The sequence below is a fragment of the Halichoerus grypus genome, chromosome 1, assembly GCF_964656455.1.
Source record: "Halichoerus grypus chromosome 1, mHalGry1.hap1.1, whole genome shotgun sequence".
NCBI lineage: Eukaryota > Metazoa > Chordata > Mammalia > Carnivora > Phocidae > Halichoerus > Halichoerus grypus.
Genome location: NC_135712.1, coordinates 11,777,932 through 11,790,314, shown reverse-complemented (window position 1 = coordinate 11,790,314; position 12,383 = coordinate 11,777,932). Strand labels below are relative to the sequence as shown.

The 12,383-nt window shown below is 43.0% G+C and overlaps 1 protein-coding gene across 4 annotated transcripts; it reads right to left on the bottom strand.

The window, feature by feature from the left end:
* Nucleotides 1-332: 332 nt before the first annotated feature.
* Nucleotides 333-9,102, bottom strand: ATP5PO (ATP synthase peripheral stalk subunit OSCP). Of its 4 annotated transcripts, none has more exons than XM_036080424.2 (8): nt 8,980-9,092; nt 8,376-8,512; nt 7,755-7,805; nt 6,652-6,762; nt 4,296-4,425; nt 3,439-3,551; nt 808-894; nt 333-512 (listed from the first exon to the last, which is right to left on the bottom strand). In XM_036080424.2, exons 3-8 carry the CDS (start codon nt 7,788-7,790, stop codon nt 399-401), a joined length of 591 nt encoding a protein of 196 aa, XP_035936317.1. In that variant the 5' UTR covers nt 7,791-7,805; nt 8,376-8,512; nt 8,980-9,092; the 3' UTR covers nt 333-398. The 4 variants fall into 4 exon arrangements, with proteins under 4 accessions (XP_035936317.1, XP_077932651.1, XP_035936315.1 ...); XM_078076525.1 differs by having other exon boundaries at nt 8,376-8,507; nt 8,980-9,028; XM_036080422.2 differs by lacking the exon at nt 8,376-8,512 and having other exon boundaries at nt 8,980-9,102.
* Nucleotides 9,103-12,383: the final 3,281 nt, after the last annotated feature.

Below are 12,383 nucleotides of genomic sequence, written 5' to 3'. Positions count from 1 at the left end.
AGAGAGACAGAGCACAAGCAGGGGTGAGAGGCAGAAGAAGAGGGAGAAACAGACTCCCCACCGAGCCAGGAGCCCAATGTGGGGCTTGATCCCAGGACCCTGAGATCACAGCCTGAGCTGAAGGCAGACGCTTAACTAACGGAGCCACCCAGGCACCCCTTAACTGTTTTTCCTAATGACACAAGATTTCATAAATTCCTAAGAATAATCTACACAAACTAAAATCTCCAAACAATGGGCCTTTTAACCTTTCAACTAGGGGGATTCTGAAAAAAAGATATAAAAATAAGGCTCCCTGTATTTCCACTTCAAAAAAGACGGTAAACAGTATGTTCTGTTCAGGAAGCATTTTATTGTTGCTCCAAGTTTAGGAATTTTCACTGACAAAATCAACACTTTCAGAAAACTTCCCGCATGGCCCTGCTGAGCTTCTGAATCTTGGTTTTTGCAGACATATCAGCGTATCTCTCTCCAATACGGACAATCATTCCACCCATGATTGACGGGTCAGTCTAGAAAAGAAAACAGGTTGGAAATGTGAAAAAGCACTGACATTTCTTGATCAAATGGAAAGATGAAAAGTGCTTTGAAAAGTCTACATGCTGCACAAATTAAGGTGTTACAATTACGTCTAGAAAAAAGCAGAAGTCAAATTGTGAATGGAATCTGTAATCATTTAAGTCAAAAATGTAAAATTCCTACTATAAGCAATCGGGTATATCATCAGATTTAATTTTTCACTTCCTATAGCCATTCGATAGTGTCAGACAAGCTGAGGAGACATACGAGACATAATTAAAAACCTACCTTAACTTCCAATTTCAAGACTTGGCCTTTACTTAGGAAGCTCTTCAGGACTGTTTTTAATTCAGTAAGAGTGGCTTCATCTAAAGGCTAAAAGGGGACAAAACCATCCTTTAAATTTAGACAAAGCACAACAGAAAATTTCCACAGTAAAAGAAAAAGAAGAGAATCTCCCTGGCACACACCGGCAAGACCGGCCGGTGAAGCCTGCGTGGAGCCACTGGGGGGCCCTTGGGAGGCAGTCAGGGCCCCGGCCCACGCCAACCCAGCGCCGACGCCCGGCAGCACCACCCCCTCCCCGTCCCTGCTGCCTGGTGCCAGCAGTGCAGCTAGATGCAGGGAAGGGGGAAGACCCTGAAGCGAACGATGCCCGCGGACACAGGCCTCTTCTCTGCGCAGCCCTGAGGGCCTGGCACGAGGTACGGGTTCCCTGGATGGAAAGCTGCAGCTGAACCTGGTCCTAGAACCTTTAAGACCCAGAGTTAGCAGAACTCTGGAGGCGCGCCCCACCTCTCGGAGCGCCTGGCGGGGCCAGCTCAGGACTCTACTCTGACAGAGCGAGCGTCCGGCTTGCGTTCGCTCCTCCCGCCCCCCGCTCTTACTCCTGGTGAGGTGAGGATGAGTCTGGCTGAAGGAGAGGCCTCTCACCTGTCACAAATCCGAGGGGGCCCCCATCCAGGAGTCCAAAAGCTAGCAGGAAAGTGTTGTCTTTGCAAAGATCTAACAATGTCTCTTGTGGGGGGGTGGTGCTGTAAAAATCTATCAGTGTTTTGCTTTTTAAGATTTTATTTATTTACTTGAGAGAGTGCATGTGGGGGGGGGGAGGAGCAGAGGAAGAGGGACAAGCAGCCTCCCCACTGAGCGTGGAGCCCGAAGCAGGGGCTTGTACAAGGCTGAGACCATGACCTGAGCCAAAATCAAGAGTCGGATGCTTAACTGAGCCACCCAGGAGTCCCAAGTCTATCAGTGTTTAATCAAAACATTATTTGCTGAGCCTCCAAGGTTAGAGAAATTGGAAGTATGTGCACACCTTCCACTGAGATGCATACTAGGTGCCGGGCATTTTACACCCACCATCTCCTGGAATCTAGATGACTCTGGGCAGCTAGCAGTTCTTACTCTCATTTTCCGTATGAGAGAAAGGATGTTCGGAGTGGTTAAGAAACTCACCGAAGGTCCCACTTGCTCCAATATTCGCCATCAGTCTATTTCCATAGTCTATGCCCTAAGTCATTAATCAAGGAGTAATTTTGTTTTGTTTTGTTTTTAAACAGTGGAAACTTATTTACCCAAGGAGTTTCAACATCAAAAGCATTAGCAACAGCTGGTTCTAAAAAACTTTTACAAAAATATGCACCCTTTTTTTTTGAAATTTTTTTTTTTTAATTTTATTTATTTGACAGAGAGAGAGACAGCGAGAAAGGGAACACAAACAGGGGGAGTGGCAGAGGGAGAAGCAGGCTTCCCGCTGAGCAGACAGCCCGATGTGGGGCTCCATCCCAGGACCCTGGGATCATGACCTGAGCTGAAGACAGACGCTTAATGACTGAGCCACCCAGGCGCCCCAAATATGCACCCTTTAAAAAAAATCATGTCCTTGTAATCTGAGTGACCTGTACCAGGGCTTAGCCACGGGGACGGTGTGACCATGTGCCGGGTGAAGCCTCGTCCAGGCTCCCCTGTCAGGGGGAGCTGCTGCGGTCCCAGTGGGCTCGGACGAAGGCCTGAGCGGCAATGATTCTCGGCCAGTTACATGCTTCGGTGGCACCAACTACTGAGCTACAAGTGTGCAAATGTTACTATGTGCTAAACTGTCTCTTTGAAATTGTGCTTTTTCGGAGAGTCAGAATATCTATTAAACACCAGAAATATTAATCTAGACGAGGTCAGGTGCTGTGTATTTTCCAAGCCAACCTACCATCCTCTACTGATAATTAAGCCCCACAGGCTGTTTTCCTGCACCAACTCAACTGCAGTAGGAAGGAAACATGTATTTAAGACATCAACAAAATTAATTCTGGGGACATAAGTGTTGCTTAAGGAACATGCACTTCTGAAAGACAGGCCTATGTTCAAATCCTGATTCCATGTTTTGTCACCTTGGGCAAGCAACTTAATTTCCTTGGGTTTCCTCATCTATAAAACAAGGATAATTCTACCTCACCTAGAACCCTGATATTAAAATAATAAATTATAAAGTACCTAGCATACAGTAGGTTTCAAAAAATGGTGTCCATTATTATAGCTCACTCCCAGCAACGCCAACAAGATCAAAGGGCCTATGTGCCCCACCCTCCCATTCACCACCACAGAAGATGAGACACTCTAGTTCCAGAAGCCTACTTACTAAGGTATTTACAAAATAACTGAAACCTGTAAAAGGAAAATAACCACTACTTCCTAACATATTCTAACCTAGTTTGGTCCTTCTGAGTAGTCACTGGTTAGGGAGGCACTAAGAAGATACACACTGGCCCTTCCAGAGCACAACTGTTTAAGACCTGAAGCGAACCTCCTAAGCAACAAGTCACCTTTACCAACTCCTGGATTTCAGCCTGTTTTTTTCTTTTCGTTATGCAAAATGTGATGCATGGCATGTCAAAGCAAATCTAGCGGCAACAGGGTGTCACTTACAGATGCAGTGGTCACTGTGCACGGTACTTCTCCACGGTGGACGCTCATCATGGTTGAAAAGGCAGAAATGACTCCAGGGGTATTGTTCAAGCGACCATTCTCAGCAAGCAAATCTGGGAAAGGTAAAGTGTCTTAGTAATATGAAACTCAAAACACGTTATTCATGAGGTATTATATTCACCTCAAAAGCAAACTTAGATTTGTGGCCTTAAAATGCCATATTCAACATCCTTCAAGAATGTGAATAAAGACGACGCAACTTGTTATTTAAAAAGTATATTCAGCATTTGAAAGAACCAGCACTGATTCACATCTAAATTAGTAAGGTGGGCGTGGGGGGAGGTCTCACAGGTCTGCAGCAGCAATCTTCATCGCAGCCTGCAATCTGATTCTCCTATTTCTGGTTGGAATCTAACCTCAAATTAACATACATCTATATTCAAAGATGACGACATGAACACATTTTCTTTGGAGCTCGTATTCTGGTTGACCAAGAGACTTCAAAAGCAAGCCAAATGCACCAAACAATGCAAATGTCTTCAAGGACCGAGGTACAACCACTGGCTACAAACCATTTTCTTGGTGTGAATCCCACTGGTCTTCTCCATAGACGGAAAGTACTGACTGCAATTGCTTTCTTACATCTTAACATCCTTCAGACAGTGCTCCTCAAACTTTAACGCACAAACAATTCACTTGGGGAGTTAGTTAAGATGCAGATTCTGATTTAGCAGGCTGGCTAAGTCCTGAGATGCTTCACTGCCAAAAGGCAGGGGATGCTGATGCTCCTGGTCCATGGACCACATTTTCAGTCACAAGATTTTCAGGGACTTCAGTGGAAAACATCTAATACTTACTGATCAGGTTGGATGTGATAGGAGAGAACCTCTCTTTTGTGCTCACGTCATTTAGGTTTTTCATTTTCACGGAACGCTTTATATAGGGATCCATAATGGAAGCAGCCATTTTGGGTTCCTTCAAGATTTGCTAAAAGTACCAAAAAATAATTTCTTAAACTCTTTAAAGCATAAATGATCCTAACTGCCACAACATAGTTTCTTATCCATCATGTATTCCATTAATTAAATCAGCACTCAAGCACACATGAAGAGAAATTTACAATCAAGTAATTTTCATTGCCTTTGAGAATACACCGTACCTTGATTTTACACAGGATATAATGGTATTTCTTGAAAGAATTTAAAAACACTTTAAAAAGTTCTTAAATTTATATTTGCTTTTTAAGAGAGATTAGAAAAAATTAAACAGCCAAAAGATTCAATGAACTGCATACGTTAATGCATTTAATATGGGTAATACTCTAGATTTTCACATACTACGAGGAGGCCAGTGATGCCAATGCTCACGTGCGGACCTAAAAAGGTGCTCTGACAGCAAAGGAGGCGTCCCTGTCATGCCCTTTCCAGTGGCCTGTCTCAGACTGATCCTGACGCTGTCCTGCCTCTTACAGAGCCCCGAGAGAGACCTCTGGTGTTTCCAGAGCAGCCTCCGTCAGTCCGGGAGGGAGAGTGGACAAACAGTGTGAGTGCAGCTACCAGGAGAGACACCACGCGTCTCCATTTTATTAATTCATAAATGTCTGTTTTCAGTGACCCAGGGTAGCTTCCGGCACCTTGCTCCCCTTAGTATCAGGCCAGAGTTCAACGATCCAACGGCTGTTTCCATCTGGATACCTTTCGGTCAAACAGCTCCGGTAGCCCCTTGTCCCCGGCTCCTGGCCAGAATTCTGTCTCTAATCCAAGCTGCTTATCAGGCTAACACTTCAATTTGAGTGACTCCATAGAAACAGTATTTCCCCCTAAAAACTGCGGACTTACACAAATGAAAAGCATTCGGGTGTTAGGGGAATGCCGTTCTTCATGTTTCTCATCTTTTCCTGCCGCAGCTCGTGGCATCTGTATAGCGTCACACGTCCCTCTCAGCACCAGAACACTGCTAACGCTTTATAGCGTCTTAAGGTAACTGCCTCCTTTCTATGTTCTGTGTCTTAATTGATTTCCAGGTTTTAGTCAAATCCCATTCTAATGACCACAACCCAGGCCTCGCTCTCCACCGTGAACACCACTGTTCAGGTTTACAATGGGCATAAATGACAACTGGCGGGCAGTAATTATCACCTCCCAAATTCCCCATGTGTGATCCTGCCTTCCCTTGCTACCCTTCTCCCAAGCGTCTCCAACAGTAAGGCCGTTGGCTCTGTGTGGGTCATAATCACACCAACTAAGACCGCAAGCATTATCTGTAGAGATAACTGGACAAAGAGAGGAATAGAGAGCCAACATTACTGCCTGCTAGGACAAAAGTTCGATAAAAAGCTTAAAATGAAAAATGAACAAAATACGTATTATCCTATGTGACTAGCCTGTGAGGGTTTTTTCTTCCAAATAATAAGATTAAAAAAAATCTTTACAAATAAGTGGATTAAAAATACAAGAACATCTTAAAACATAAAACCAAAAAAAGCAAAACTCTTTCTGGAGATATATACTAGCCTCTCCTTCTTTAATCCAGAACTTACTGTTGGAGGTGGCAACCACAAAGCAAAAAGAGAAGGGGAAGCAACAAAACGGAGTTAAAATTACAGCAGAGATTCTCCTCTTTAAGTTACACAGTAGGCTTCTGTTAATTCAATTAATTTTCTCTTTTTATGTTGAAAAATGTAAAAATAAACTTTCCCCTGTAAGCTTCATGATCTTTGTCAGTTCTCCAATATCATTATGGAGCCCATACAGCTTTCCTAATTTTGCTGCTCAGTGTGCTCTGCTTGGTCATTTTCCCCTCACATCTTGGGAATAAACTAAAAATTGAAACGGAGAAAAGGCTTCATAAATTCCTAGTAAAGCAAGTTAGAATACATTCTAAAGACTATTTTGGAAATACCTGAAAACAAACAGATTTTCAAAGGTGACTTCTATTTCTTCTCTTAGCCCCAAGTCTTGGTTCCTAATATTAATATCCTGATATGTATCCATCTGTACCTATTACACAATAGGTTCAGAATAATGATACCCACTACTATCACTATCAACATGATTACAGAAAACAGGTCTTTTTTTTTCTTTCTCTCCTTTGTTTTTTGTAGTCCATTTTCTCTTAGGATATAATATACCTCATTAGGGATACATGGCCAAATAACTAAAGCAAAAAACATATGAAGGAAATTAGTAAGTAATGAACAGAAAAGCTACTTACTGCTACTCTCAACAATTCTTTCTCTACTTGTTCCAGTTTATTCTGTTTAGATGCAGCAGAATAAAGAGCAGTAGCATAGCGACCTTCGATACCATATACCTGAACAGGTGGCTTTAAAGAAAGGATGGGGTAGGGGAGGAAGAGAAAAGGAAAATCACTTAAGACAAGATCATACTGCCAATTGGAGGATTAAATATTTATATTTAAAAAATGACATCATTTATAGCACAAAACAGTTTAAATATGTCATAAAGAGCAATTCTGAATGGCAATTCTCAAACAAGTCAGGGCTGTTTCCTTGGCCAGGTCACTCCATCTTTAGGCTATCAATTTCTCATCTTAAAACGAGATGCTGAGGAAACAGGGTGTCCCTTTCAGCTCTAACTATATAAATCAGTTACGTTAATTCTGAGATGCGCTTATGCTTCCTTTGAACTCCGTAACTAATCAGTTCCAAGTACTGGAGATTTTAAACACTGACAGAAGGCAGTGTTGCACCTTAGAGCCAAGAAAACAGGTATTTATGAAACATATACAAGTATATATTTATATACTTCATAGTAACATCATAAATTTCCCCTATGGTGCCTCCTCCTCAATGTTCAGTTTAATAGAGCTCTTTAGCAACTTACTGAGTGTCTGATGCTTGAATTATTTTTCACAAAAGACTGTAGATTTTTTTGTACACACTATCATCAACATATGACTACATAAGCTTGACGGTGCTATATGGTCGAAGTGGGAAAGCTTAGGCTTTGAATGAGAAAGATTTAATTCCAGTCCAGCTCTAGGATCAAGCTGAGTAACCTTGGGCAGGTTTTCCCAGAGTCTGTTTCCTTTTTTGTAAACGGGAAGACCAGCTACTTTCCATCACTGTAATGGGGTTTTAAGAAATTCTCACAAAGGTTATGCAGGGGCCTGTCGCACACCAGGCATTCAACTTACCCCATTCTCTACCCCCATGCACACATCACATTTTGGAAACCACAAACCATGCAGAAAGGTTTAGGTAGTACTTATACAAAAGTCTATGCCCTAACTGTATTGCTGTTTGACTCACACACTTTCATCTATTTTAGAATTAATTACAAAAGCTGACATACCCGCACGAGCTTGGAAAACGGCCTGACGACAGTCATACTAAAGCATCGCACCTTTAAAACAATAATAAAACATTTTAAATTATTAGTTTCTGAGTTATCATCACACAGGTTACATGATGCTCTTTATTACCTAGGAGTAAATTTCCCCACTGAGAATCATCCCTAGTTGCCTGGGAAATTTGCTTTCCCACCAACTCCTTCGTTTACTAGGAACAGGGTGAGGCTAGCACACCAGTGTAAGAGAGAAAACACAAATCTGGCTGAAATACAGGTTTCAAAAAAAAACCAACGCAAGACTTTTGGCATTTATATTACCACCCGTGAGCAAGGATTTTAATAAAAAGTGGGAAGATTCCAATCATGATGTGCAAGAGATGTATTTTCTTAGACTCCAAATGCTATAGGAAAATAAAGATTAACCCAGAGTGTTGCAGCACTCTGATGTGAGCACAGGCCCTGGCTCTGAGAAACGGCATCTTGTCTACCAAGGAACAGAGCTGGAACCCACTGTTTAAAAAACCTGCAAGGGCACAGGTCACCTTTAAATAATTTCAGTTCTGTTGTGTACTATACCAACTGGTTGTGGGGATTGAAAGACTTTATTACTTAGAGAAAACTTACCTAAGTTGCAAGGTGTCATGACATGCAAAGCATAGTGTTGATATGTAGTATAAAGAGCACGAATTTTCCTTCCAAATCCATCTTCTGTGTGACTGTGTGGGTTCGAATCTCAGCTCTACCTACCCCTTACTGCTGAGCTGCCAAGGACGAGTCATTTAAACCTTTCCATCTCATTTTCTTTATGTGAAATGGGCTTTACAAATAATCCTTAGCATTATTGGTGACCCCTGACAGGTTTGACCACAACGACAAAAGTTAAGTGACTTGGGGGTGGGCCGTGTCCTTTCTTCGTGGTCCAGGGAAGCCCGTCCTGCCCGCCCCCTCCGGGCTCTTCAAGCTACCTGCTTCCCGAGGCTGTGCTCGGGGGACGAGGTCAGGCACCACCCAAGGGTGTCACCCTGCGCCCCCTGCCCCGCGGGCGTCCACAGAGGGGAGGCACGGCCGCCTGAGCCGCTTTGTGTCGCCCCGACTCGCGGGGCCCCACAACGCTGAACGGCGGCCACGCTTCCCCAGCTGTGGCCTCACCCGGTGGCCCTTAGCGACCTGGTACGTTTCACCCTAGGAGGGATCCTCTCGCTAGTTTTCAGGACCTCCGTTCTCTCACCTGCCGGGACAGCCCGGACACTGCTGGGACGGCCATCTTCTCCGGGTGGCTGTAGGTCAAACTTGAGTTAGGGGGAGAAACGCAAGGGCGCACGCGTGCGTCAGCGTAGCCGCTCGGCCCGCTGGGAAATGTAGGCGTAGGTCGTCAGGCCGCATGCGCACGGATCGCCGTGAGGCTGGGATTTGTGGTCTTTAGAAGTGCGTGTTAAGGGTTGAACCCATTGAGCTAGTGGGCTCGCCCGGCGCCCTAAGATGAAATCCTTGAGTTGCTAAATGGTCCTTACTGTAGGATGTTATTGTCCCTAGTTTTTAGATTTCCGTTTCGATAAATAGGTGGCATATGGTCAATTTCACATTCATTACTAGCTTTATTAGCATCTTTACCCCTTCTTTCTACCGCGCCAAAGGGTGTATCAAGGGCAGTTCCTCGCGCTGTATAAAAAGAATCGAACCCTCCGGCTCCAGCTGCCGACTCTTCTTGCCCAATACCTGGGCCCTGACTACTCCACTACCTCCATCCCCCCTCTTCCCTCATCTCACCACTGACTCGTTTGTTTGTGAGGGCATGTGAGATTCTAGTGCCTAAATTCTTTTTTTTTAAATTTAATTTTATTATGTTATGTTAATCACCATGCATTACATCATTAGTTTTCCGATGTAGTGTTCCATGATTAATTGCGCACCACACCCAGTGCTCCATTCAATGCGCGCCCTCCCCAATACCCATCACCAGGCTAACCCATCCCCCCACCCCCCTCCCCTCTAGAACCCTCAGTTTGTTTCCCAGAGTCCATAGTCTCTCATGGTTCGTCTCCCCCTCCGATTCCCCCCGCCTTCATTTTTCCCTTCCTGCTATCTTCTTCTTCTTTTTTTAAACGTATAATGTATTATTTGTTTCAGAGGTAAAGGTCTGTGATTCAACAGTCCCACACAATTCGCAGCGCTCACCATAGCACATACCCTCCCCAATGTCTATCGTCCAGCTACCCCATCCCTCCCACCCCCCACCACTCCAGCAACCCTCAGTTTGTTTCCTAAATTCTTGATTCTGGGTAGGGCAGAGTGATTATCCGAGATTATCTTGGGGTCTGAGCAAGTGTGACATTGAAACTGAAAACCCAACACTAGCCTTGGCCAGTTTCTCTGCATTCATAAAAACAGCCGATTTTCAACCTATTTCACCCTAATGGAGCTTGCTCTTATTTTTCTCTTCTGTATAGGAGAGAACTGGCGAGCAGAGCACGGGTTGGAGTTCCCTGGTTGAAATAAAGGGGTCCTGTGGTCAATTAAAAACCTTTTTCCTGTTCAGATATATTATAAGAACACAGTTTAATTCATTAATTTACCCTTTTAGAGTGCAGTTTTCTCATCATTACGAAAAACTTGTAAAAATGCAGAAAAATGCAAGGAACGTGATTGCTGTCTTCTCGATCACTCAGAGACAGCTGTTGTCAATATTTGGGTGTGTTATCTCCCAGCGTTTTTTCAGTATTATAACGAGTATTATAATAGTACCTGCCTTATAGATTATTAGGAAAATAAAGAAATTAAATATATGTAAAGTATTTAGAACAATTGCCTGACGGAGTAACACTCAGTGTTAGTTTTTTTTTTTTTTTAAGATTTTTTTAATTTAGTCATTTGACAGAGACACAATGAGAGAGGGAACACAAGCATGGGGAGCGGCAGAGGGAGAGGGAGAAGCAGGCTTCCCGCTGAGCAGGGAGCCGGTTGGGGGGCTCGATTCCAGGACCCTGGGATCATGACCTGAGCCAAAGGCAGACGCTTAAGGGCTGAGCCCCCCAGGCGCCCCCAGTGTTAGTTCTTTATTTTGCATTTATTTTTATTACATATATGGATTACAATTCGTATATAATTTAGTTTCTTGCCTTTTCCCTTAATACAAGAAAAAAAAGATACTAAATTATATATGGTTTGTGAATATTTGCTCACAATATAAGAATATTTCTAAGTTATATAATTTTCATAAGCATGTTATGACTGCAGGATAACCCATCAAGTGGATATTCTGTATCTTAATTATTCAATGATTTTTGAACATAATTCAAATGGTTCTCAGGTGTTTTTTTTCCCCCATTTTAAACAGTACTACATCTCCTGAGTATCTTAAATGCAAACTTTTTTTTTCATACTTAGAATGACATCCAAATAGATTTCCAGAAGCCCCACAAGTTGGTGAGAGGGTAGGAGCACTTTAGAAGTTCTCTACCAGGCTACATTTTCACCATACTTCCTGCTTTTCAAAAGTTTTAACCTATTTACACTTTTACTAGCAGAGCATAAAAACCCATGTTTCACTTCACTATGCAAACTATTTTCAGAGGCTATTTTCAAACTAGCTTAATGGCAAGTATATTCATTATGCAATGAATATAAATTTTATTGAGTCCCTATTATGTGCAGGCAGCTCTTCTATGCCCTGAAAATACAGCAGGGTACAAAACAAAGTGCTTGCCTTTGTAGACCTTACATTCTATGTGAAATCAAACCACAAAACCCATGTTTCCTAATGTGTGGGTGTTATTAGATGTAATACAAATCAAAAGTTCTGGGGCCAAATATACTTGGAAAATTCTAGACTCTCTGTTGTATTGATCATTATAAGTAAACCACAAGGTTGCATAACAGCAGGGAGATGCCCTCTATTTTCTTTGTATTTACTCCCAATGCACTCCAGCCCCTTGGTAGTGGCCATAATAATAGTTTGTGATTATTTGGGGTTTAGGGTTTATTTAACGGTTAATTTATTTAATGCGTTATTTAATGCGACTATTTGAGTTTTAGGGTTTATTTAAGCCACATATATGGTTTCATTTTTATGTTGAGTCTCAGGACAACTCTAAGATGTAGGTAGTCTGGTACTCCCCCACTTTGTAGGTGTGGAAACTTCTCGGATCCTGTTCAGGTAGCTCATGGAGGAAATGACCATTCTGGGTCTCAGGATGTATTTCTGAGCATGGGATTCTGATGTCAGTGTATACTGCTTACATCTTGGTGATTTGGAATAAGGGAGAAACACAGAAGGAGCCCTGAAACCTGATGTCTCTGCATTTAAACCTCCCTTCCACCTGCTCTTGGACTGGTGGGCGTCTGCTGGATTCTCACCACTGGCAAAACACTGCAGTGACAGGCCAGGGTCCCAGATGCAAACCCTGGCGAGCAATCAGCAGTTTCCCAGCTGTGTGACTGCCATACTTTCTGCTACGCAAGAATAGAGAATATGGAAAGGAAAAAAATTGTTATTCCATAGAAGAAGGGAAAAGACTTAGCATACTGCTTTTATAGTACGTTCCCTCTGTATAAGCTTGAATTGTTTAAAAATGGTGTGGCCCATAGAGTCAAAGGGACTTGCCCAAGGCTATAGGCCCGGGCCATGGCAGTAGC